Below are 26637 nucleotides of genomic sequence, written 5' to 3' on the forward strand. Positions count from 1 at the left end.
TTGGCACAAAAGTGGGGTGGAAAAGCTGGGAATGGTACGAACCACGGGTGGAAAACTGGGAATGGCGTAAAACAAGAGGGGAAATTTGGGAATGGCACAACATAGAGGGAGAAGCCGGGAACGGCCCAGAGCACGGGGAAGGCTCCACTCCTCCCTCCAGAGCCGGGCGGTGGCTCCGGAGCCCGGCAGGGACCAGCGGGGCCCAGGTGACACCGGGCAGGGCCGCGGTCCCTTCCTGAGGAGAAACCCTTCTCCAGCAGCTCCAAGGGAGCCTCGGGCCGGCTGGGGAGGATGAGGAGGGGAGCTAGGATGCAGGGAGCACATCCTTGCACTCCCAGGAGAGCCCAGCCACATTCGCAGGGCTCCAAATCCCCGCTCCCCATCTCCCGAGCCCAGAGAGCACCGGGGCTGAGCCTCCAGGGGCAGAACAGCGGCAAAACCCACCCAGAACCGGGTGGGAGGCGAGGCTGGGACCGGCCCCAGCTCCGGGAGAGCCGGGAGGGGCCGGGACACGGGCACAGAGCCCACCGGAGCCGGGACATGAAAACAGAGCCCACTGGGGCCGGGACATGAAAACAGAACCCACCGGAGCCGGGACATGGGCACAGAGCCCACCGGGGCCAGGACATGAAAACAGAGCCCACCGGGGCCGGGACACGGGCACAGAGCCCACCGGGGCCGGGACACGGGCACAGAGCCCTCCGGAGCCGGGACACGGGCACAGAGCCCACCGGGGCTGGGACATGAAAACAGAGCCCACTGGGGCCGGGACATGAAAACAGAACCCACCGGGGCCGGGACATGGGAACAGAACACACCGGGGCCGGGACACGGGCACAGAGCCCACCGGGGCCGGGACACGGGCACAGAGCCCACCGGGGCCGGATCAGAGGCTCCGAGGGCTCGGGAAGGGAGCAGTGCCCGGCTCCCGGAGCCCCGCCGGGCCCGGCAGGGTTTGGTACCCGGCTCACGTCCCCGGACCGGCATTCCCCAGCCCCCGCTGCCGTCTCCCGGGGCTGCCGCACATCTCCCGAGGGAAAGGAGCCCTGGGGACAGCCGGGGACGGCACTGCCACTGGTCCCAGGCCGGGGCAGGAGGTGACAGTGGCCAGAGGACGCTGCACCCCTTGGGGACCCATTCCTTTATTTATTGATACATTTTTTTCCTCGGTTTCTCCATGAAAGAGGAAGGAGCTGGAGCTGAGCACGGCTGGATTGGGAGAGCTGGGCTGACCCTACAAAGGGGGCTGGGCTGGACCCTGTGTGAATCCAGCTCACACCAGGGAGCTCCAACCCACCCCTGGGGCCAGGCTGAGCCCTGTAAACCCGTGACACCAAACCCCAGAGCAGCCCCAGAGACCCTTCCCCATGGCCCTGAGGCAAGGCTGGAAGCCAGGGAGCTGCTGAGGCCAAAACACAGAAATCGTCACAGGAATGAGGGTGTCCCGTGACTCCCCAGCTCTGGTGGGACCTGAACCCCCCCAGATCCATGCAGGGCAGGGGGTGCTTCACCCCAAAACCCTGCAGGGCTTCTCTGGGGCTGTGTCCCTCATTATCCCTCTGGACTGAGCCAAGGGAGGACTCAGGGGTGGCAGGGAGCAAGGGAGGCCCTTCCACAGGGAAAAACAAACCTGGAGTAAATCCAGAGCATCCCTACGATCTCCTGCACAGGGAGCCAGGACCTGGCCGGTCCCAGAGCCACCCCTGCAATGCTCCAGGGACCTGGCAAAGGTTAGGGGCAATCAACACTCTCGGTAATTAAAGGTGATGAGTTGATCCCTAAGCCGGGCTCCGACAGCAGCCAGAGCCACAACAAAGCATCCTGATCCCACCTTGGGGACCCCAGAGCCAGGGGGGCACTCAGGGCTGGCTGCACCCCCCCTGCATGGAGGGGAGCCTCTCCTGGCGATCTGGGGTGTCCCACAGGGGCTGAGCCCGTCCCTGCCCCAGGAATGGCTGATGCAGGAGCCTGGGTGTCCCTTGTCCCCTCTCCCCATGGTCCATATCCAGCTCCTAAGGGATGAGGCAGGACCAGGGAGGAGCCTTGGGAAATCACAGACAAACCCAAACCTGTCCACGGCATTATTGGGAAAACCTCTCTGCCGGCGATGGGACCCACCCGGAGGAGAAGCCCCTGTTCCCTGTTCTCCCACGCTGGCATGTAAAGGGTTACAGGGACTGATCCCAAGGGGATCCATCCCAGCTTCCACAAAGGCCGGGCCGGGAGGGGTCACGGACTGCTGGAGATCAAAGAGAGGCATCGAGTCCCGGGAGGTGTCACAGCCGTGCCCTGTCCCTGTCCCTGATCCCCTGGGACGGGCACAGGGCCCCGGAGCTCACGGGAGCGGTGCCTGCGGGGCTGGGCTCGCTCATCGCGGCTCCTCCGGGCAGCCAGGATCGCTCCGGGTGCTGCCCCAGGGAGAGATTCCCTGGCAGGGCCCAGGATCCGGCACTGGGGGAGCAGGAATCCCCAAATCCATCCGATCCCACCGTGAGGGATGTGCCGGAGCTGGGCCAAGCCCCCGCTTCCCTCCCGGTGGCCCAGGGGAGGAGCTGAGTGTGTCCAAGGAGAACGAAGGACTGAAGAGGGAAGAGAGGGGGAGAGGAGAGGCCTCGATCCCATCCAGGTGGAGGCAGCAGCTCCTCCAGCCCTGGGGAGCATCCCACATCCCATCACCTCCAGCCCGGCACCGAAGAGTCCCACAGCCTCCCCTAAAAGGCCAAATGCCCCCGGTAACGCCAACAGCTTCACCCAGTAACCAGCAACTCCCCAAAAGCAGAAGGGGAAAAGCTCATTTGGGGGGGATGAGCACCCCAGAGCTGCCCCCACACCCTCAGGGGTGCTGGGACACCGGCACAGCCTCACTCACCGCTCAGCACCCCGGGCACCGGGCACGGAGGGAGCTCCCGGCGGAGCAGAGCCTTCCCCGGATCCATGGCAGGGCGAATTTCGGATAAAGTGCCCTTGGATCCGTACAAATTCACCAGAGGCATTGGAGGAGAGTCTCAGGTCCCCTCAGAGACGCCGAAGTTGTGTCTCTGCTCCAGAGGGGCAGCGCTGCTGCTGGGAGAGCTGGGAGAACGGCCCTGGTGCAGAAATGGGGGAGCCAGGCAGAGGCACCCCCAAACCAGAGCCCCGAGAGGAGGGGGATGAGCTCCGGGCTGTTCAATGCAGCAGCCAGGCCCTGGGGCTTCTTCCCCTCTTCAAGAGAGGAGGATGAGGAGGAGGAGCAGCCTTCCTCTCCACCACCTTCTCCCGTTGCTCACGGGCTGGGAGGAAAAGAATCCTCGGGCTCCTTCCCGGAGAGCATCCCCAAAAAGCAGCGCCCCAATCCCCCGAAGTCCAACGCCGGGCTCGGGGCTGGGATCAGGCGGGGCAGGGAGGTTCCCGTGGATCCCTCGGATCCGTGGATCCCGGGGGGAGCAGCAGCTTTGGAAGTGCTACCAGCACCCCCGGCTCCTTCTCCTCCGACCCCCGGAGGGGGAAGAGCGGGCGCTGCCTGCGGAGCCCGGGCTGCGTCTGCCGCCCCCCGCCGCACCGGGCTGGGGATGCCCGAGGGGAGGGGAGCGGAGGGGAAGGACGGGGGGGACAAGTTCCCGCTGCCCCCGAGCAGCAGCAGCAAGGGGGGTTCCTCCCTCTCCGCCCCTCGGGCTGGTTTTTAAGGCGTGTTTCGCTACGACCTTCAAACGGCAGCTGCCCGCAGCCCCCTCCCCGCGGCCGCCACCCTGCCCGGCACCGCCCGGGGGGTCGCAGGGGAGGGGACAGCCCCGGGGACAGCGCCTGCAGGGCTCGGGGGGCTTTGCGGGCACCGAGGGGCGGCCACGGGGCCGGGTGCGGGGAGCGGAGCCCCTCGGGAGCTGGGGGACCGCACCAGCCGGGTCCCGGTCCCCGGGAGTGCCGCCCTCCCGCCCGCTGCCGCTGCCAGACCCCGCACGGTGTCGGTGCCCCCCGGTACCGCTGCGGGCCCCACGTCCCCCGCCCGCTGTTGATCCACGCACGGTACCGAGGCCGGTTCCGGACCGGTGCCGGCTCGTGCACGGTACCGGTGCCACCGTACACACCCCCGTTCCACCGCACACACCCCCGGTACCGATCTACGCGCGATGCCGGGGCCGGTCCCACCCCCCTGCCCACGGCAGCTCATCCGCGGGGCCGGTGCCGCCCGCTGCCGGTCCCCGGGGCCGGTTCCCGCTGACCCCTCCCGGTGCCGGTGCCGGTTCCCGCTGACCCCTCCCGGTGCCGGTCCCCGCTGACCCCTCCCGGTGCCGGTCCCCGCTGACCCCCGCCCTGCACCGGTCCTCGCCGCCCCCTCCCAGTGCCGGTGCCGATCCCTCCCCTCACCCCCCGCTCGGTGCCGGTCCCCGCCGCCCCCCAGGCGGTGCCGGTGTCCCCCGGCCGTGCCCCCGCCGGTGCCCCCGCACTCACCAGCGCGGCGCGGGCGCTGAGCAGCAGCAGCAGCAGCAGCGGGAGGCTCCGCAGCCCCCGGGGCGCCGGCGGCGGCACCTCCCCGGGCATCTTCCTGCCGCAAGGACGCTGCCGGCGGCGGCGGGAGGCGGCGGGAGGCGGCGGCGGGGGCGGGGAAGGGCCTTTGTTGCCGCCGCCCGCGGGAGGCGGGCGGTGGGTGCGGGCGCTGGGTGCGGGGCCGCCGCCGCCGCCGCGCCGCCCTCCCGGCCCCGCCGCGCCCCCCCCGCGCCGCCGCCGCCCCGCCCCGGCCCCGCACGGCCCCGCACGGCTCGGCCCGGGGACAGCGGGAGGGGACGGGGGAGGAGCCTGGGGGGGACCGAGCGGGGCTGGGGGGGATTGAAGAGTCCTGGGTGGGAGCTTGGGGGGACTTGGGACAGATGGGGGGGAGGAGGGGACCCGGACACATGGGAGGGGTCTGGGGCAGACTGGGGGACCCTGGGGTAGATGGGGGGACCTCGGGGGACAGATGGAGTGGGGGTCTGGGAAAATTGGGTGGGCCCTGGGGTGGATGGGGAGGAGTGTGGGGGACGTGTGGGGACAGGCTGGGGACCTGGGGATGGATGGGAGTGATCTGGAGTGGATGAAGGAGACCATGGGAAGATCTGGGGCAGACTGGGGGACCTTGGGAGGGGAGAACTGGGGGGCGTAAAAGGGGGGGATTGGGGTAGATTAGGTGGCCATGGGTTAAATGAGGGGAGCCTGATGGGAAGGAGGCACCTGGGGCAGACCGGGGTGCAAGCAGGGACAGATGGGGAGGGATGTGGGGCAGGTGGAAGGGGCTTGGGCAGATGGGGTGCACTGGGATGGGTGAAGGAATGCACTGGGGCAAACTGGGGGCAGCCCAGGGTGTGAGGGGGGGGGGGATCTGGGGCAGATCAGAGAGATCCAGGGGGAGGTGGGAGGGTGTGGGGGCAGCTGGAAGCACCCAGGATTAGATGGGGGAGCCCAAGATGGTGTTTGGGACACCCGGGGGGTACCCAGGGATGGATGGGAGGGAGAAACCTTCGGGCATTCCTGGAGTCACTCCGGGGCCAACAGCTGAACCAGCCTCAGTTTCCCTGCTCAGAGGCCGGGATGGCGGTGGAATCAGAGGGCGGGACCATGACGGTGACACCCCCACACCTGCCGGGTGTCCCGGGAGTGGCTCTGCTCTGAATTTGAGGGTTTGGTCCCCCCTGGGGGTAGTGAGGCTGCGGGTGAGCTGGGATGGGATGGGATGGGAATGAGCCACTTCCACACGTGGAATTCCTCCTTTCCTGTCAGAGGCCTAAAAATATACTCAGACTCTCCTAAACCTCCTCATTTACCACCAAAATACAGCCCGGGAGAGGCTGGGAGGGGCAGGGGGATTACTGGGACAAAGGAGGGAAAATCAACAAAATTCAACCAAAAATGGAGCTGAACCCCCTCAGGCTGGGAGAGCAGGGACTCGGCTCCCCACAAATCCCCCCAAGGATCCTCCCTCTGCCCCGGGACTGGGAACCCAGGGAACACCCGGGGGGAGTGGGAAACATCGGGGGGCTCTGGGGGTGCCCCTGAGTGACTCCGCTGGGTTTTAATTGTCCTGTAATTAGCAGAATACAAATTAATTTTTTTAAAGTGCATTTATAGAGGAGTGAGAAGTGGGAAGGTGGGGGCAAAACCCAGGGAAAGGTGGGGAGGGGTCCCTGGGGCAGGAGGTGAAAAGGGGACCCGAGGGCATCCCAGGGACGCCGGGGGGGTCCCAGAGTGGGGGGATCCCCGGGACAGTGGGGTGGCCCCGGAGCAGGGGGGTCCCAGAGAGGGGTTCCGGGGGTGTCCCTGGGGCCACGGGGGGTCCGGGGACAGGGGGCGGCTTTGGGGTGGGGGAGTCCTGGGGACACCGAGGGGGCTCAGCGACAGTGGGGACACCGAGCCGGGGGTGTCACAAGGCAGAGGGGTCCCAGGGACACAGGTGGGTGCCACGCAGGGGGGATCGTGGAGCAGGGGGCCACCGGTGCTGGGGGTCCCAGGTACGGGGGTCCTGGTGCCGGGGATGTCCCCACACAGGGCTGCTGTCACCACACAGTGGGTCCCGGTGCCGGGGTGTCCCCAGGCAGGGCCGCTGTCCCCACACAGGGTCCCCAGGCAGGGAGGTGTCCCCACACAGAGGGTCCCGGTTCCGGGATGTCCTCAGGCAGGGCGGTTTCCCCAGGCAGGGCCGTTGTCCCCACACGGGCTCCGCTGTCCCCACACAGGGTCTGGTGCCGGGGGTGTCCCCACACGGGCTCCGCTGTCCCCGCAAGGGCTCAGGCCCCGCCCGGCCCGGGCCCGTTGCTGGGCCTGCACCGCCCCGCCGTGGCCGCCGCCACCCCTGCAGGGACTGGGCCAGGCCCGCAGGGTCCCCGCGGGTCCCCAGCGAGAGGTGGAACCCCAGGGGTGGCTCCTGAAGGGTGGCGGGGCTTTGTGGGACCCCACAGGAGGAGCTGGGGGCGGGCGGGGGGCGCTGCCAGCGGGGCCTTGTCACCCCGCGGCCGCGGCGACAGCGGGAGCTCCTGTCCCTTCATGTCCCTTCGGGTCTGGGCAGTGCGATGGGAAAGGGGGTGGCACAGGGGATCCCAGCTGAGGGGACAGATCCGGCTGAGGGTACAGGTCCTGGCTGAGGAGACAGATCCAGCTGAGGGGACAGGTCCAGCTGAGGGGACAGGTCTGGCTGAGGTGACAGGTCCCGGTTGGGGTGACAGGTCTGGCTGAGGGGACAGGTCCCTTCACATCCCTTGTCCAGCCGCAATCACCAGCCGTGCTCAGGAAGGACCGAGGCACGGCCAGCACGGAGCCCCCGTGTCCTTCCCGGCCGTGTCCCCCCTGTCCCCCGGCAGGGCCAGCAGCTCCAATCCCATTCCCCAGCTCCTCAGGGTGGGAGCGGTGCCAGGGCTGGCCCCGGACCCGCAGGAATCTGGGGAACAAACACAGAGCCTGGGCTCACACCCTTCCTCTGCAGCCTGAATGGAACACTAAGTGCTAAATTGAACATTAAAAACTAGATTTATCTCCCTCGTTTTCACCGTGTTTATCTCCAAACCTGTGGCTGACTGAGCTCCACAGGCACCACCAGGTGAACGAGGTGGTGAAGAGCTCTAAAAAAGAGCTCTAAAACCCCAGAGTTCGAGTGCCTGTGGCCCTGGTGGCCAGGCTGGGGCACGGGGTGGCCTCAAACGCTGGGCAGAAACTGAGTGAAAACCCAAATCTGCTGAATTTAACAGCAAGGGGGTGGGAAAAGGTCAGTCCCAGTGTGGGGTCCCAGATCAATCCCAGTACAGGTTCCCAGATCGATCCCAGTGTGGGGAATCCAGATCAATCCCAGTACAGGATCCCAGATCAATCCCAGTGTAGGAACAGATAAATCCCAGGGTGGCAACAGATCAATCTTGCTGTGGGAAGAGATCGATCCCAGCGTGAGAACAGATTGATCCCAGTGTGGGGATCCCAGATCAATCTCAGTACAGGGTCCCAGATCAATCCCAGTATGGAGTCTCAGATCAATTCCAGTGTGGGAAGAGATCAATCCCAGTACAGGATCCCATATCAATCCCAGTGTGAGTCCCAGATCAATCCCAGAGTGGGGTCCCAGGGGTGCTGGCCCTGCTGAGAGGTGGGAATGGGACATGGGAAGAGTCTGGGCTTCAAACCCAGCCTTTCCACGTGCTAAGCCAAAATAAATCATTTCCTGTAAAATGGGCATTTTCTTGCCCTCCATCACTTGGCCGCATGTGACCCTGCCTCCACCAGTTCCCAGATTCGTCAGCATTCCCCAAATGTCCCTCTGGAAAAGGGATTTTAAATGCAGCAAAGGGCAGCAAAGGGATAGGGAAGGTCCTGGATGCTGCAAACGGGGGGAGCTGGTGGGAAGGAGAGGCTGATTTGGGGTTCTGTTCACACAGGGAAAGAAACGGGGAGCTGGATCTTCCTAAGTAAGGAATTGGGGGAATAAGGGAGACCAGGACATCATGGGAGCAGCAGGGGTGAGTGTGGGTAGAGCCATCAGCTCCATGGAGCAGCCTGGAGAAACACCAGGGAAAGAATTCCCAATTGCCAAGATCCCATCCAGCCCTGCCATTCCTCTGGCACTGGCAGCCATTCCCTGCCTCCTGTCCCTCCATCCTTGTCCCCAGTCCCTCTGCAGCTCTCCTGGAGCCCCTTCAGGCCCTGCAGGGGCTCTGAGCTCTCCCTGGAGCACCCCCAGCTCTCCCAGCCTGGCTCCAGAGGGGCTCCAGCCCTGCAGCAGCTCCATGGGCTCCTCTGGGCTCTCTGCAGCAGCTCCAGGTCCTTGATTTTGGGGGCTCCAGGGCTGGGGCAGCTCTGCAGGTGGGGTCTCAGAAGAATCCCCCATCCCTGTGCTGCAGGGAGCCTGTTCAGGATGGGCTCCCAGTCCTGCACTTCAAAATCATCTCTGGGTGTTTTCTCCCTCCAAAAACACCAACTCGGCTCCCTCCTTCAGCACGTCAGACTTGCAAAGACAGAAATAAAGCCATGAAAAATGTCCCTTTCCCCTGCTCTCCATCCCAGCCCTCCTGAACAGCTCCAAGCCTTCCCTGTGTCCTGCTCCCACACTGAAGCTCCAAGCTCAAATTCACAATTCCATGAACAGCACAGCTCCAAGCTTTCACGGTGTCCTGCCACTGTATTGGAGCTCCAGTTCTATGAACAGCACAGCCCCAGCTCTTCCCTGTGTCCTGGTCCCACAGGGAAGCTCCAAACTCAAATTCAACATTCCATGAAAAGCACAGCTCCAAGCCTTCACTGTGTGCTGCTCCTAGCCTTGGAGTGAAGCTCCAAACTCCAACATTCCATGAAAAACACAGCCCCAACTCTTCCCTGTGGCCCTGGATGGAGGCTCCAGTTTCATGAACAGCACAGCTCTAACCCTTCCCTGTATCCTGCTCCCACACAGAAGCTCTAAATTCCAATTCAACATTCCATGAACAGCTCTCCTCCAAGCCTTCCCTGTGTCCTGGTCCTGCAGCAAACCTCACAACTCCAAAATAACACTCCATGAAAAGCACAGCTCCAGCTCCTGCCCCTAGACTGAAGCTCCAAACTCCAACAAAACTGAATAAAAATTCCATAAAAAACAGAGCTCCAGCTCTTCCCTGTGTCTTGTCCCTGGACGGAGGCTCCAATTCCATGAACAGCCCAGTCCCAGCTCTTCCCTGTGTCCTGCTCCTGCCTTTGGAATGAAGCTCTAAACTCCAACATTCCATGAACAGCAGAGCCCCAGATCTTCCTTGTGTCCTGCTCCCACACGAAACTCCAAATTCCAGTTCAACATTGCACGAACAGCATAGCCCCAGCTCTTCCCTGTGTCCTGGCCCTGGATTGCAGCTCGAATTCCATCAACAGCACAGCCCCAGCTCTTCCCTGTGTCCTGCTCCTGCTCCAAATTCCAATTTAACACTCCATGACAAGCAGAGCTCCAGCTCTTCCCTTGTCCCCTGGATTGAGGCTCCAAACTTCCAAGAAACAATTCCATGAAACCCCGAGCCAGATTCCAAAGTTCTGTATTTTTCAAAATAAAGATCACACGTTGTTTAGAGACAATCTACACAAGAGTTACAAAAAATAGTCGCCCAGGCAGAAGCATACACAGGTTTGTTAATTATACACATATGGTTACAAGTGTGCTTGCAAAAAAGTTCATTGGAAATATACACAAGGCTCTGTAAATGTACACCGTGTAGTGTTACAATTCTATATTCAAACGAGGAAAATTGACAGTATGTTACATTCACTTACAAGTAGACAAAATGCAAAATACAGTTCATCTTCTGTACAAAAAAGGGGGAGGTGATTCACACTTTACAAGGTGAAAAGGGGCTCTGATTGTAAGGAAAACTAGGAGGGGGCTGTACTTTTGCACTTTTTGTTTCTTACTGTCACAAAAGAAGCAAAACATTACTTTGTAAGATTCAAAAAAACACTATTTGGAACTGAATCAGGTCTGTAGAACATTTAGAAAGGATCTCTACCGTCCAACTAGGTGACAAATAAAACCAAGCAGTTTATTTTTCTTCCTTTTTTGTTTTTAAACATTAACTAGGCTGTATAAAGAGAACATTTCCTTCAAAAGAAAAAATTTACTTCTGGTTGAAATTACAATTTACAATATACAACACTATATGCTACGACCATAAAAGGTGTGAATATACACTGAAATGCACAGGTTTTGCTAAATTCTTTTTTTTTTCCTGTTTTCTTACCAAAAAACGGGTTTTATGTCGATTCAAACTTCTCCACATTTACATTACAGAGGTTTACAAATGTACAATTGTACAGTCAGAAGTATGTTCCACTACTAGGGTACATTATAGATACAGATCAGACATCAAAACAAGAAAATACTACAAATTTTTATATATGTAAAGTCTACACCAAGTATACACTATATATTTATAGAAGCAAGACCAAAGCCGAGTTGGATTTTTTTGTTTTTCCTCATGCTAAATAATCAAATTGTGTCTCTCCAGGTGAACAGAGGAGTGGGCATAAAAAACCCCAAAAATCCTCCACTTTTAGATCATCTCTGGGTGTTTTCTCAAAATGCCAGCTAAGCTCCCTCCTTCAGCATGTCAGTCACAAATAAAATAGAAATAAAGCCATTAAAAAGTCCCAAAACTGGAATTTTGGTGTCTTTGTTTAAAACCAAACTTTAGCAAGTTGAATTTTTCTCTTTTTAGTATTTCTACCAGTGGTGTCACTGAATTAAAATTCCAACTTCTTGCTGATTTTTGGGCTAAAAGGAGGAAAACAAACCCCAAAAAAAGGTATTTGCAAAAAAGGATGAATTAAAAACAGGGGTTTTTCCTGTTTCGTTTGTTGTCTTCGAACCAACCACCCTGAAAGTCTCCACATTTGGAATATAGATACAACAGTGAACAAAAATGTGGCCTTCCATGTACATCTGAGACCTATGTACAAGAATTCTATACACCAGTAAAACAGCAGGGCAATTAGTTAATTAAAAAAAATAATTAGTACATGTTATGCATAATAAAATTAAAGAAATTTACAAAGGCTTCTCTTTTTTTTTTTTTTTTGTGGTTTTTTTTTCTGCTTTTCTTTGCTTTTTTTTTTTTTTTTTTTTTTTTTTTTGTGGGTTTTGTTTGTTTGTGTTTTTTTAGCAACCGTGGCGGGTGGTGTGGGTGGGTTCTGGGCTGGATTCCTGGTGGATTCCTGGGATCCTGGAGTGCCTCTGGAGCAGCCCCCGCTCAGATGATGCCGTTGGGGGGGCCACAGATGGGCCCCAAATCCACCCCATTTTTCATGTAGTATTTCTCCAGCTTGGCCAGGATATGCTTGCCGTAGGTGTACTTGCGCAGCGTGGCGATGTGGGGCCGGATCTGGGAAAAACAGCAAAAAAAAAGGGGATTTAATACAGAAATAATGCCATTAAAAATGTCCCTTCCCCTGCTGCCCATCCCAGCCCTCCAGCACAGCTCCAGCCCTTCCCAGTGTCCTGCTCCCACAGTGAAGCTCCAAATTCCAATTCAACATTCTGTGAACAGCACAGCTTCAAGCCTTCCCTGTGCCCTGGTCCCACACTGAAGCTCCAAATTCCAATTCAACATTCCATGAACAGCACAGCTTCAAGTCTTCCCTGTGCCCTGGTCCCACACTGAAGCTCCAAATTCCAACTAAATATTCCATGAAAAGCAGAGCCCCAGCCCTTCCCCGTGTCCTGTCTCTGGATTGCAGCTCCAATTCCATAAAAGCACAGTTCCAACTCTTCCCTCTGTCCTGCTCCCACATGGAAGCTCCAAATTCCAATGCAATGTTCCATGAAGAGCTCTCCTCCAAACCTTCCCTGTCTCCTGGTCCCACACTGAAGTTCCAAACTCCAACATAACATTCCATGAAAAGCAGAGCTCCAGCTCTTCCCCATGTCCTGCTCCAAAATGGAAGCTCCAAATTCCAATTCAATGTTCCATGAACAACACAGCCCCATCTCTTCCCTGTGTCCTGGCCTTGGACTGAGGCTCCAATTCCATGACCAGCACAGCTCCAACCCTTCCCTGTGTCCTGCTCCAAATTCCAATTTAACATCCCATGAACAGATGTCCTCCAACCCTTCCCTGTGTCCTGGTCCCACAGTGAAGCTCCAAACTCCAATTCAGCGTTCCATGAACAGCGCAGCCCCAGCTCTTCCCCATGTCCTGCCCCTCTCAGGATTTAGGAACCTGAGTGGGGTCACACCCATCCCCTGGGTCAAACCAACTCCCCCAGACCCCAGAGGTCTTGGCTGGCACTGATGCCTCAGGTTTAGATTTTGTATTTTTCAGATTCTGCTTTGGTGTGTGGGTCTGGGCTTCACATTATGGGATGATGAGCAGGGAGACAAAACAATTCCTGCTCCAGCTGCGCACCAAGGACAAATGATCCAAATCTCAGCCCAAGAGCACAAACACCGTGGGCTGGAGAGAGAAAAACAAGCAGGATGGGACTGCAAGGGCTAAAGCTGGAATTGGACAATGAACTGCAAGGTGCAAATGGAGCAGAACTGATCCCAGGGACAGACCCTGTGCCCGGTCGTGCATTTTGGGACCATTTTGGTTCATCTTGTGTGCAGCCCTGGCTGGGCTCTTGTGCCGCTCAAGGTGGATCCATTGAGGAGATGCTTTCCATAAATCCCTGCTTTATTCTTTAGCTCAGTCTGGTCTCTGTTCTAGGGCAGCCTCCACAAGGCATCAGCATCACACAATTCTGGAATCCAGGCCACGTTCCCCAATTGCCAGTGGGATTCTGCACAAGGCAGACACTGGGGCTTTGGATTAAATGGATTCCCACTGCCTGGGAAGGGTCAGGTGGGATACTGGGAAAGAATGGCTGTGACCTCTGGAATTCCAGCTGCTCTGCAGGGTCTTCAGGAGAGTGACAGGAGAAGGGAAATTGATCCAAACTGAGAGGGAGTATAGATAGGATATGGATGGGATACTGGGAATTGTTCCCTGGCAGGGTGGGCAGGGGCTGGGCTGGAATTGCCAGAGCAGCTGTGGCTGCCCCTGGAGCCCTGGCAGTGCCCAAGGCCAGGCTGGAGCTCCTGGGACAGTGGGAGGTGTCTCTGCCACGGCAGGGGTGGCACTGGGTGGGATTTAAGGGTTTTCCAACCCAAAGCATTCCAGGATTCCATGCTTTCACCATTTTCTCCTCTCCAAGTGGATGTGCGGCATTCCCTGCTCCAAGGGTGGCCACATCCCACCACTGCCCCTAACCAGGGACCTCACCTCCAACTGCCCCTGGCTCAGCACCTCACAGTCCCTGACATTCCTGTTCCTCTGCAGGGACCCCATTCCCAAAGCACAAATCCAACCTGGCCCCCCATTCCCAGCAGGAATGACTCCTGTGCCCAGCAGGAGCAGAGAAGCTCCAATTCCTACAATTCCTTCTCTGTCCAGCTTCATTCCTTTCACTTTCTCCCTTTACGGACACAACTGTTAAAATCACTTTTCAATTTCATTTTTAAAATAAAAACTTTAAAAAAAATCCCATTTTTAGCCCCATCCCAAGCTGCTGTTTTCCACAACCAGGAGCCATTCCCACAGCCCCTGGCTCCATTTTTCCAGGCTTTCCTGCAGCCTGGGATCACAGCTGAAATCACATTCACTCAGGCCCACTTAGCTGTCAACCCTGAGCTATTTTTGACAGCCCCACTGATACTCTAATTTGCATTTTATCCAAAGGATTTGCTCCATGGGAAAAAGAAAGTAAGAAATGTTAGGAACAATAATTTGTATTTTTTTTAATACACGACTCTCTGTTATGGATTTACAATTCCAGGGCCCTTCTGCTGCCACAGATAAATTGGGTGTATCCCTTGCCAGATATCTTTATTTAATTATCTTTAGCATTTCTTGTGCACTAAAACAGATTTGGGGTTAAAAGAATGACTCTGAGTGGCTCCTAAACCTAAGAATTACCATCCCTGAGGATTATTCCAGCTGTTTGTGTTGATTCTGTGCATGTGGAGGTCAAAGCAGCTCCCTCACACAAATTCCCATTGCTTACAGAAAAATCAGTCTGGTTTAGTCAAGGATGCTTAAATATAATTTAAAAAAAGCTTCATCAGCATTTGAATACCTGACATTATTCAAAATAAATAAATCTCAGCTTTTCCATGCCTGGGTCAGTCGGGATTTCATTTCTCTGGCTGTACCTGGGCTTTTTCATCAAGTAACCCCAACAAATGTCACTGAAGGAAATTAAAATCCCCTCAGCCCCACCCCCATCTAAAGCCTGTTATTCTCCATGCACTGCCATTCTGCAGCCCTGCAAATGTGACCTTTAAAAGCAGGAAAATGAAGATATTCCCTGTTCCAGGGCTCCCTGTCCCTGGAGCAGCGGGCACAGGGGATGGCAGCGAGGCAGAATTCATTCCAAATGGCTTCATTTGGATACAGCTGAGCTCCTGGGCTGGCTGTGCATCCACACACTGCAGGGCAGTGCTAAACCACGGGAGTCTGGGATATCAGGAGGATTCTCCTCCATGGAAAGGGTGGTCAGGCACTGGAACTGCCCAGGGAGGTTTGGAGTGCCCATCCCTGGAGGTGTCCAAAGAATTCCTGGAGGTGGCACTCAGGGCTCTGCTGGGGACAAGGCACAGGCTGGGCTTGGTGGCCTTGGGGGACTTTTCCAGCCTCAGGGATCCCAGGATACTGGGAAGTGTCACATCAAAATCATTTTAAAGTGAGAAACAGAGTATTTGATGAATGGCTGTGGGCTCTGAGGCGGCACCAGCACGGTGGCACCAGGCAAGGCCAGTGGCCTTGGAGGGACATGGAGGGACAGGTGGGGCTGGCAGCCACAGGCACAGTGACAGATCCAGCAGGGACACAGTGACAGGGACACAGCCACAGCAGAGGGACAGATCCAGCAGGGACACGGCCATAGGGACACAATGGGACACAGCCTGAGGGACACAGATGGACACAGCCCACAGGGATGGAGCAAGAGGGACAGAGCCAAGGGGACAGAGCCCAAGGGACACAGCCCACAGGGACAGAGAGGGACACAAGCAGCGGGGCAGAGGAGCACAGGGACAGAGAGGGACAGCTTGCAGGGACACAGGTGGGGCACACAGGCAGGGGGACACACTGGGACACAGACAGAGGGACACAGCCCCAGGGACACAGAGGGACAAAGATGGGGGACACAGGCAGGAGACACAGCCAGGGGACACAGGGGGACAGAGACAGGGGACACAGGCAGGGAACACAGGGGGACAGAGACAGGGGACACAGGCAGGGACACAGCCCCAGGCCCGGGTGGCTCCCGGTGTCACTCCGATGTCCCCAGCCCGGGAGCACAGGCCCAGCCTGGCTGGCAGGAGCGCGGCGCCTGCTCGGTGCAGAACTGGGTCACTGGGACACGGGCACTGCTGCCAGCTCAGCTCCAGCCCAGGGCAGCTCTGCACTCCTCCAGAAAGCTGGAGAAGGATTTGTGACACAGGAATGGAGTGACAGCACACGGGGAATGGCTGCACTCTGACACAGGGCAGGGACAGATGGGACTGGGATGGAATTGTTCCCTGGGCCCCCAACACCAGCAGCACCTGGAGCTGCCGGACAGAGTCCAGGAGCTCCTGGAGCTGCTCCAGGTCTGGAGCCCCTCTGGAGCCAGGCTGGGAGAGCTGGGGGTGCTCCCCTGGAGAGGAGAAGGCTCCAGGGAGAGCTCAGAGCCCCTGCAGGGCCTGAAGGGGCTCCAGGAGAGCTGCAGAGGGACTGGAGACAAGGATGGAGAGACAGGAGCCAGGGAATGGCTGCCAGTGCCAGAGGGCAGGGCTGGATGGGATCTTGGCAATTGGGAATTGTTCCCTGGCAGGGTGGGCAGGGGCTGGGCTGGAATTGCCAGAGCAGCTGTGGCTGCCCCTGGAGCCCTGGCAGTGCCCAAGGCCAGGCTGGGCATTGGGGCTGGCAGCACCTGGCACAGTGGCAGGTGTCCCTGGGCTGCAATCAGCTGCCATTGAAGATCCCTTCCCACCCAAACCACTCTGGCATTCACATTCCTGAACCAAGGATGGAAACCAGCACCAAAACCCATTGCAGCAAATGGAGAAAGGAAAGGAAAGAATGATTGCCTGGCTGGTTCCAGGTGCCCCCACTGCCATTTGCCACAGGGGGTTTGTAGGCTGGCAAGGCCTGGTTAGAGAGGTTTGGGCTGTGCCAGGGTGCCCAGAGCAGCTGTGGCTGCCCCTGGAGCCCTGGCAGTGCCCAAGGCCAGGCTGGAGCACCTGAGACAGTAGAAGTGTCCCTGAGGTGGAGCAGGATGAGTCTTGAGGTCTCTTCCGACCCAAACCTTCCATAATTTCCACCTCCCAGCCACTGAAACACCCCAACCCCTCTGCCATCACATCCCTCCATGCCCAGCAGTGCCAGGCTGTCCCTCCCAGCCCCAGTGCCCACCTTGTGCATGACAATCTTCCTCTGGGCCGGCTCTGCCACGTCGATCATCTTCTGCACCACGTAGTTGGCATACTGATCCTTCATCATGGTGTATAAGGCACTGTGGGGGCCGTCGTTCATGGTGCACACCTCGTCGATGAGCATGGCGCGCTCCGTGCGCGACGCGTGCGTCACACACTTCTCCACCACATTGCTGCGGGGACACGGCCGCGTCAGCGGGAATGGGAATGGGAATGGGGATGGTGATGGGGATGGGGATGGGGAATGGGACGGGAATGGGGATGGGGAATGGGGATGGGGAATGGGGATGGGAATAGGGATGGGAATGGGGATGGGGAATGGGGATGGGGAATGGGGATGGGAATAGGGATGGGAATGGGGATGGGAATGGGGATGGGAATGGGGATGGGAATGGGGAATGGGGATGGGGAATGGGACTGGGAATGGGGATGGGAATGGGGATGGGAATGGGGATGGGGAATGGGGATGGGAATAGGGATGGGAATGGGGATGGGAATGGGGATGGGGAATGGGGATGGGAATAGGGATGGGAATGGGGATGGGGAATGGGGATGGGGAATGGGGATGGGAATAGGGATGGGAATGGGGATGGGGAATGGGGATGGGGAATGGGGATGGGAATAGGGATGGGAATGGGGATGGGGAATGGGGATGGGGAATGGGGATGGGGAATGGGGATGGGAATAGGGATGGGAATGGGGATGGGGAATGGGGATGGGGAATGGGGATGGGGAATGGGGATGGGAATAGGGATGGGAATGGGGAATGGGGATGGGGAATGGGGATGGGAATAGGGATGGGAATGGGGATGGGGAATGGGGATGGGAATGGGGATGGGGAATGGGGATGGGGAATGGGGATGGGGAATGGGGATGGGAATAGGGATGGGAATGAGGATGGGAATGGGGATGGGAATGGGGATGGGGAATGGGGATGGGGATGGGAATGGGGAATAGGGATGGGAATGGGGAATGGGAATGGGGATGGGGATGGGGATGGGAAATGGGGAAGGGGAACAGGGATGGGAATGGGGAATGGGGAATGAGGAATGGGGAACGGGGGATGGGGAATGGGGATGGGAATGAGGAAAGGGGATGGGGAATGGGGATGGGAATGGGGAATGGGAGTGGGAATTGGGAATGGGAACAGGGAATAGGAACTGGGAATGAGAACTGAGGAATGGGAATGGGAACTGGGAAATGGGAACTGGGAATGGAAACTGGGAATGGGAACTGGGAATGCGAATGTGAACTGGGAAATGGGAACTGGGAATGGGAACAGGGAATAGGAATGGGAATGGGAACTGGGAGTGGGAACTAGGAAGGGGAACTGGGAATGGAGCAGAGAACTGGGAATGGAGCAGGGATCTGGGAACGGAGCAGGGAACTGGAAATGGGAACTGGAACAGGGAATGGAGCAGGGATGGGAATGGAAATGGGGAATGGGAATGGGGAATGGGGATGGGAATGGGGATGGGATGGGGAATGAGGAACGGGAATGGGGATGGGGAACGGGAATGGGGAATGGGGATGAGAATGGGAATAGGGATCGGGAATGGGGAAGGGATGGGGAATGGGAACAGGGATGGGGATGGGGAATGGGAGCGGGAACTGGGAATTGGGAATGGGAGCGGGAACTGAGAATGGGGATGGGGAACGGGGAAGCCACGGGAATGGGAACTGGGAATGGGGATGAGAATGGGAATGGGAGCAAGGAACTGGGAATGGGAATGGGAGCAAGGAACTGGGAATGGGAACTGGGAATGGAGCAGGGAACTGGCAATCGGAACTGGGAATGAGAATGGGGAAAGGGAACTGGGAGCGGGAACTGGGAATGGGAACAGGGAATGGGGCAGGGAACTGGGAACGGAAGCAGGGAACTGGGAATAGAATAGGGAACTGGGAATGGAGCAGGGACCTGAGCACAGGATGTCTCCTCGAACCTTTTCACCCAGCCCTAAGAAGATCTCATGTGCTGCTACAAGGGCAGGGGATTTGTGCTGGCAGAGCTCAGCAATGTCAAACAAGATTTGGGAATTTGGGATCTGGACCAGCTCCTATTTAGCCCCAATTTGTGCCTTGGGATCTGAGTGGGAATTTGGGAACTGGACCAGTTCAGACCAGTGTCCAGTGATGCTCTGTGAGGTCAATGTCCACTCTCACTAGAGAAGCCCAGTTGTTGTTTTGATTTTCTCCCCATTGGAACGTGGTGGGAATGGACATCCAAGGTTAGAACAACACAGAAATGCTGGTTCAGGAATGAAAACTCTCAGCCAAGCAGAGGATTTCCAGAATTCCTGAATATATTAATGAGCAGCCTGAGCTCTCTGGAGAGCCAGAAGTAGGGTACATGAAAGGGGACCACGAGCTGTGCTGGGCTCATCCCACACCCCTGCCTGACTCACAGCATCACCCAGCGGGTTTGCTCAGCTCAGGGGACCCTCCCCTAATTAATGGAGCTGGAAAGAAGTTTGGAAAAAAAGAACCAGGCAAAGTAGGGAGGAAGAACCTGAAATAACAACGTGAAGACCACGCTCTCCTAATTCTCATTAATGTTCCAATTCCCTTGTGTCCATTGGTACTCTCATCAGAGGAAGGGGAGTTTTGAGCTTTTGAAGAGCTCAGCACTCATGTTCTGAGGGCTGGAAGCTCATCCAGCAGGGATTCACACACGTGGGAAGCAGTGCTTTGTCCTGACATCACAAATACCTGGATCCTGCCTCACTCACGTGTGGCTCTGCTGCATCTGGGAATGCTGCAGCTCCCCTTGGAGGGGTCCCTGGGTGTGACTCCAAAGGGACACAGCAAAGAGCTGGGAATGACTCTGTGGGTGGAAATTCCTCTGGGAAAAGTGGGATTGTGCTGCACTGATTTCCCAAATCTCCCCATAGCTGGACAGAGCATCCCGGGGCAGTGAATGTTCTTAAAATCCAAGGGGTAGTGACAACTTAAACCCCATGAAAATAAATCAGATGACCTAAATCACACAAGAATTCCTGGTTAAATTCAGGAGCTTGGATTAGAGCTACCCTTCCACATCTCCATCTTCCTCCATGACACACCTCACTTTATAACTATTATAAATAACATTTTTTATGAAGCAAAAGTCCCTTTCACCTCCCCTACACCCACCCCTAAGCCTTCTGCAGCTCCTCCATGTGCCCATGCTCCCAGAGGGAGAATTTAAGGAAGGAATCACTACCTGGCAAATTTATGTTGACTCAACACAAGCACGTTGCCTCTGATTTCTGCTACGATCTTGCTCTTGTCCTCGGGCCGGCCGTGCTCCAGGACGTGCTGGATAACGTAATTCCCATACTGATCCTGGGGGGAGACAGCACAAATGGCCACAAAAGGTGGGTAAGGGACTAGAAGCATTCCCAGCAAACTGATTCCCAAAGTGTATTCAGAGTTAAAAGTTAAACTAAAGATTAATTATAATGTTTACTGTACAAATCAGATCAATACTTTCTATTTCTGCAAGAATGTGCATTCTAGGGTGGTACCAGGTGGTAAAATGATGCATTTTTGTAGAAATTTCCTTATTTATAGAACTCAAAATGATGACCTTGCACAGGGAATATCCATATTCTGCTTATTCCCAGGTTTTTCCCCCTCTCTCCAGGTGCAAACCTACCAAATCCCATGTCCTGGAGGGGTGTGCCATGGGTCTAGCTATGGGACACTGTTCTGAATTTGGGGATTTTCAGACCACAGGATATTTATTTTCTAGTTCAGGGTACCACAGGCATGGCCTGATGCCCATGCCCAGCCTCTTCCCTCTTCCCAATGCTGAGCACACAGGACTTGGCACTGGACCAGCTCATATTTCACCAGTTTGTGCCTTGGGATCTGAGTGGCAATTTGGGAACTGGATCAGAACTGGGTTTGCCATTTTTTAGCTAGTATTTCACCAGTTTGTGCCTTGGGATCTGAATGGGAGTTTGGGAGCTGAACCAGAACTGGATTTGCCATTTTTTAGCTTGTATTTCACCAGTTTGTGCCTTGGGATCTGAGTGACAATTTGGGAACTGGATTAGAACTGGGTTTGCTGCTTTCTCCACAGACTCCAAGAGCAGAATCCGTGTAAAACCCTGGCACACCAGGCTCTCCCAGGGACTGCAGGGAGGAGAGAAGGCAGCCAGGAGGGGCTGAGCACAGAACCAACTCTTTTTAAGAATCTCAGTGACTCTGAATTCTTAAAGCCAGGAGGGATGCCAGGAGCTGATTCACTCCTTTTCCTTGCAGTGATCAGCTCCTGGCATCTCTCCCTGCACTGGGGCTCCTGGAACAGCTCCTGGCTCTTCCCTGCACTGGAGAGAAGCCCCAGTGTGACCGTGTTCACAGGGGTCTGAGGATGAGGGAAGAGATGAGGATCTGACTCCATGCTTCAGAAGGCTGATTTTTTATTTTATGATATATATTACATTAAAACTATACTAAAAGAATAGAAGAAAGGATTTCATCAGAAGGCTGGCTAAGAATAGAATAGCAAAGAATGATAACAAAGGTTTGTGACTCGGACAGAGAGTCCAAGCCAGCTGACTGTGACTGGCCATTAATTATAAACAACCACATGAGACCAATCCCAGATGCACCTGTTGCATCCCACAGCAGCAGATAATCATTGTTTACATTTTGTTCCTGAGGCCTCTCAGCTTCTCAGGAGGTAAAATCTTAAGGAAAAGATTTTTCATGAAAAGATGTCTGTGACACACCAGGACATGGGGCCTCCTCATGCAGGGAGGTGCCAACACCCCTGGCACCCTGGACCTGTGCCCATGGCCAAAGCAGGCGGTTCTGATGAAATTCCTGCCTGCTGTGCTCACTGCCATCCCTTTGCCAGGTGGGAATCTCCCTGCAGGAGCTGTCCCAGCACTCAGCAGTGACCTGGGCAACCACTGACCTGCACCAGCTGCTCCGTGTGCTGGTGGAGCTCCTCCAGGATGGGCAGGGTCTGCTCGGGCAGGCAGTGCTCCAGGATCCGCTGGATCACCCGGCAGCCGTAGGGGTGCGTGGACAGAGCAAACACCTGGGGACAAAGGACAGCCAGACACGTGCCATTAATCCTTGGGAATCCCAGAAACCTGCCAGCATTCCTGCAGGGAATGCCAGCACCAGCTGGGAAACACCCACTGGGATCACAGGCACATCCCATCCCCACCTGGGGAAGCCTCAGCTTCCCCACTATAAAAAACCAAACAGTAAAACCTCTTCATTCATAAAAAAACCACCCCTGGAACAACCAGGCATTGCTGGAAGCTTGGTTATTCTTTCCAAATTATTCCAGCACATTGTTTGCCAGCACAAATTTTAAGCTATTTAAGAAATGCTATGAGCCAGAAAAGTTAAAAATGCCCAGCAAAGGATTTTCCTCAACTTGTTTGGATTTGTTTAAAAGCCTTAACAGTGCTTAGGAGAAGTGACAACAAAGAATCTTTCTCATTTCTAATGGATTAGCAGATCTGTGGGTGAGAACATGACACATTCTGTTATTGCTGCTCCGTTTTCTGTCTGAAGCACAAAGTCCCGTTTGGTTGCTTTGATTTAACAACAGCAGCAAATCCAAGCACTGAAGTTTAAATCAACAGTCACACATTTTTAATAACTGGTGAGTAAACCCTGCAGGGAAACAGGGCTTGGAGTGCAATTAACTGCAGGAAAATCATCTGGAGGTGCTAAGTTTAATCTGCTGTGTGAAGGTTCAGATAAAACTGCGGCAACTGGTCAAGGAAATGTCAGCGCCATCAGCTGAGCTCCCAGAGATGTTTCTGCCTGGTAAACTCCCCAGTGGAAAATCCAAACCTAAACTCTAATCAGGAGCAAGTTTCCAGGCAGAATCCTGCTTGTTCTGACCAACCAACCAAATCCTGACTTTCCCCAGACTCCCAGCTCCTGGTTCCTGCTATAACAGCCCCTGGCTGTCCTCACATCCCTGGGTAAAGTCCTCAAAACTTCAAAGTGCCCCTGCAAAGCCAATTAATTTGAGGTTGGGAACACCCCAAAAGCAGCACTTTTGTACTGGGGCTTGAGGCAGGCAGAGTAAAGCCAGCCACAACTGACACCCAATGATCAATTCAGGAGAGGACACCAATAAAAAAGCAAAGAACTAAGAGAGTCAAGGACAACTGTCCATTTCTAGATGAAACTCCTGCATTTTCCCTGCTCTGAGGCCCCTGGGAAACAGCATTCAGCATTCCTCTAAGCCACCTGCACAGACAGGGATGGATCATAATAAAACTTTGCCTTCCTGTGCATCCTCCATTTTCCTCTCTGCTCCCTTCAAAGAGAAACAAATCTGAAATGCCAAAATTCACCAATTATTTGGGTTATCAAGGGTCACCTGTCACTAAAAGGGGATCAGCTCTGGGCTCACAACTTGCTGGGATTTTACACAAGTGAGGTGATAATTAAGGAATTAATGAAGTTTAGACATGGCTAAGGTACCTCAGCAGCACAAAACTCTGCTCACCACCTTCACTGGAAGATGGATTAGGGAGAGCCTTGTATTCCCTCATCACTCAAACATACTCAATATTCCAGGAGAGCAGACTCGTGCAAGGAGGTTTTACTCTGACAGCTCTGCCCAGAAATGATAACACAGATGTGACCAAGGAATTTCTGGACCCTCACGTGGCTGAACCAACCCTGCAAGCACCAGCTGCTAAAACTGAGAATTCGCAGGAGATGAAGTCCCAGCCACTCTGAGGCTGTTCCAAGCTGGCAGCAGGAGCTGGCCAGGGCCTCACCTGTCCCTTGAAGGCATCAATGATGAACTGCAGGGACTGGGGCTGCACACACTCGATGCACTTCTGCACCACGTGGTTCCCGTTCTGGTCCTTGACGCACTTGAGCACGTGCCCGTCCAGCTCCCGAACCATCTCGTTCTACAGAGGGCACAGCACAAACAGAAAGCACCACCAGCATCCCCAGCTCAGAGGGCACAGCACAAACAGAAAGCACCACCAGCATCCCCAGCTCAGAGGGCACAGCACAAACAGAAAGCACCACCAGCATCCCCAGCTCAGAGGGCACAGCTGGCACTGCTGGCATGGGCAGGAATGGCACAGGAGTGAGGGGTGCTCCCATGGCCAGGAGGTGAGGCTTGGCTGGACACAAACCAGCAGGGAAAATCCTGCTCTGACACCCTGTTAGCAGCCTGGCCTGCAGGGAGGGCCCTGGAACGGGAGCTTGGAGCTCCATTCCAACCCAAACCACCCTGGGACTCTAGGAAGATGAAGCCCTCCTTTCTGATGAGCATCCTCTTCCAAGAATCCAAATTAAAGAAATCCTGACTGAGCCACTGCTTTCCTCTGTGTCCCCCATTTTCCTCTCTGCTCCCCTCAAGGAGAAGCAAATCTAAAATGCACGAAGTTCACAAACTCTTTGGGTTATCAGGGTCACCTGTCACTAAACAGGGTCAGCTCTGGGCTCAGAACTTGCTGGGATTTTACACAGGTGATAGTTAAGGAATTAATGAAGTTTAGACAAGACTGATGTACCGCCCATGCAGGGTGGAAGCCTCACTCACAAACAGAAATGACATTTTGGAGCATTTTAATGCTTTGACAAGATCTGGGTGAATTTAGTTTTGTAACTGAATCAAACCCGGGAATTTGGGGAGCACTGAGTACTGAAAAATGCCCCTCTGGAGGAGACAGTGAATCCTTGGAGCAGCAGAGCTGGAGCCTGGGCACAGCCCTGCTGACACACTTGGCTCAGGCTCAGCCTAAAGAGAGGGACCATTCCTAAAGCCATTTTCATATTTCTAATTTCATAACCTACATTGAGATTCCTGTTACAACCATTCCCAACCCTTTCTGCCCAGCATATTTTTCATCTCAATTCATTGTTCCTAAAGCCCTTGAGGAAGTGCTTTATTAATGAGCTCTGAGTGGGGCTATCAGCCACATCTCTCCAAAGCCAGGACGAGGAGCTCCTCATCCATCTCCCTGCAGGAGCACAGGATGCTGACCCACATAGCAGTAACTCAGTGAATATTAAAGGCAAAACTCCTCCTCCAAGGGATTTAAAAATCTCTTTTAATTCACTCTCATTTTCAGTTTTCCCTACACACATGATCTGCTTCCAGGGAATTAACAGAGAAGCAGCCCCATGGCCAGGGAAGGGGAACAAGGAGGTGACAATGACAACCAAGGACAGTGGCACGGACTCGTCACACACAAACATGCCAGGGACCAAACCAAGGGAACAGCAGGCACAAGAGGGACAGTTCAGGAACATCAAACATCAAGAAGAAAGTTAAAATTGAAACTTACAATTACCTGCTGGTCTGGGGGGATGAACTCCAGGGCCTTCTGGATGACCCTGCAGCCGTACATCTGCAGGGCCAGGGACAGCACGTGCCCACGGATGCGCTCTGCCAGCGCCAGCTTCTGCTCCAGGCTGCCAAACTGGGACAGGAGAAACAGTCACTGCCAGGACAGACCCCTGTGCAGGCACTGGCACTGCCCTCCCACCCTGGAGGGGCAGGAGCTGCCCACTGAGAAGATCAAAGATCAGCCCCATGGGAAGGGGGTGAACTGGCACAGCCAGATGTGTTCTGTGTCTGCCTGCACACCCCGAAGGGGCTGGGGCCACCAGGGTGACAAACCAACAATGGGCAGGTCACCATGGGAAAGTGTAAATTTCATGTTTTTCTTTGCTGATTTATGTCCGGAGATTGCTCAGGGATGCCACTCATCCTGAGGTGCTGAGATCCCACAGGAAAGGGGCGATGTGGCACAGCCAGATGGGTTCTGTGTCTGCCTGCACACCCCAAAGGGGCTGGGGCCACCAGGGTCACCAACCAACCCTGGACAGGTCACAGCCCCAGGGCTGCTGAGTTCCAGAAGTGCTGGACAAGGGCTCAGGCGTGCCCAGGGTGGGAATGCTGGGGTGTGTGGGTGGGGCTGGATTTGAGCCTTGTGGGTCCCTTCCAGCTCAGGAGGTTCTGTGATTCTCATTCTCAATAACTGGGCAGAAGCACCAGAACACCTGGAGAAGGAGCAGACCAGTGTCCAGAGAGAGGGGTGGAGGGACACAACACCTTTCCAGCAGCTGCTGTTACTGCAGAAGTTTCTCCCTTGTTCCCAAGCCCAGGAGCAGTGACAGCTCAGTGCAGCACCCTGGACAAGCTGTGCTGGATCTGCACTCACAGAATGCCAGGGAGGTTTGGGCTGGAAGGGACCTTAAGGCTCAGCCCATTCCAACCCCCATCCACCTTCCACTGGAAATTTACATCTCCTGAACGTTGCTCTTTATTGTGACACATTGTGCTTCTCCAAGTGTCACTTTTCAGATTAATCTGAGTCCCACCCCTCAGTCACCCCAGCAGTGAAGATCCAACAGCTTGTGGGGAGGAGATGGTGCCAGTGCTGAAGAGGTTCAGCCTCAAGGCAGGGTTTGCCAGGCTCATCCAACACCTCAGCACAGCAGGAGGAGCTGCAGGGGAGGGCACACTCACCTCGAAGAACTTCTGAATGACGTAATTCCCAAACACATCCACCATGAGCTGATAGGCTGCCTGCAGGATCTCGTTGAACACCAGCTGACGCTCTGCTGGGGTGGCACGCTCCAGTTTCAGCTGAATAAATCTGAAAAGGAGGTCTTGGAGTGATGCCATGGGCACATCTGCTCATTCAACCCCTTCCCAAAGCCTCACCCGTGTGTTCCAGAAAGGACCATGAAAAATCCCATTACACCGTGAAGATTAAGCACTTTCATTAACCTAAGCTTCCTAT

At 55.6% G+C, this 26637-nt stretch overlaps 2 protein-coding genes across 5 annotated transcripts in view; both read right to left on the reverse strand.

The window, feature by feature from the left end:
- SDC3 (syndecan 3) overlaps positions 1 to 4544 on the reverse strand; it is a 41231-nt gene extending 36687 nt beyond the window's left edge. Inside the window, exon 1 of the mRNA XM_058819792.1 lies at positions 4426 to 4544. Coding sequence (XP_058675775.1) covers positions 4426 to 4515 — 90 coding nt within the window. The 5' untranslated portion in view covers positions 4516 to 4544. The remainder of the gene's footprint in view (positions 1 to 4425) is intronic.
- A 5446-nt stretch (positions 4545 to 9990) lies between these two features.
- Positions 9991 to 26637, reverse strand: part of PUM1 (pumilio RNA binding family member 1) — a 101445-nt gene continuing 84798 nt past the window's right edge. For 3 of the 4 annotated variants that reach the window (XM_058819861.1, XM_058819860.1, XM_058819859.1), the window contains exons 16-22: positions 26361 to 26490; positions 25174 to 25308; positions 23644 to 23781; positions 21801 to 21926; positions 20097 to 20218; positions 16875 to 17067; positions 9991 to 11819 (exon numbers count right to left, since the gene is read on the reverse strand). In XM_058819861.1, coding sequence (XP_058675844.1) covers positions 11688 to 11819; positions 16875 to 17067; positions 20097 to 20218; positions 21801 to 21926; positions 23644 to 23781; positions 25174 to 25308; positions 26361 to 26490 — 976 coding nt within the window. In that variant the 3' untranslated portion in view covers positions 9991 to 11687. The remainder of the gene's footprint in view (positions 11820 to 16874; positions 17068 to 20096; positions 20219 to 21800; positions 21927 to 23643; positions 23782 to 25173; positions 25309 to 26360; positions 26491 to 26637) is intronic. The other variant, XM_058819862.1, reaches the window with a different exon arrangement.

This window comes from Ammospiza caudacuta, chromosome 25, assembly GCF_027887145.1.
Source record: "Ammospiza caudacuta isolate bAmmCau1 chromosome 25, bAmmCau1.pri, whole genome shotgun sequence".
NCBI classification, from domain to species: domain Eukaryota; kingdom Metazoa; phylum Chordata; class Aves; order Passeriformes; family Passerellidae; genus Ammospiza; species Ammospiza caudacuta.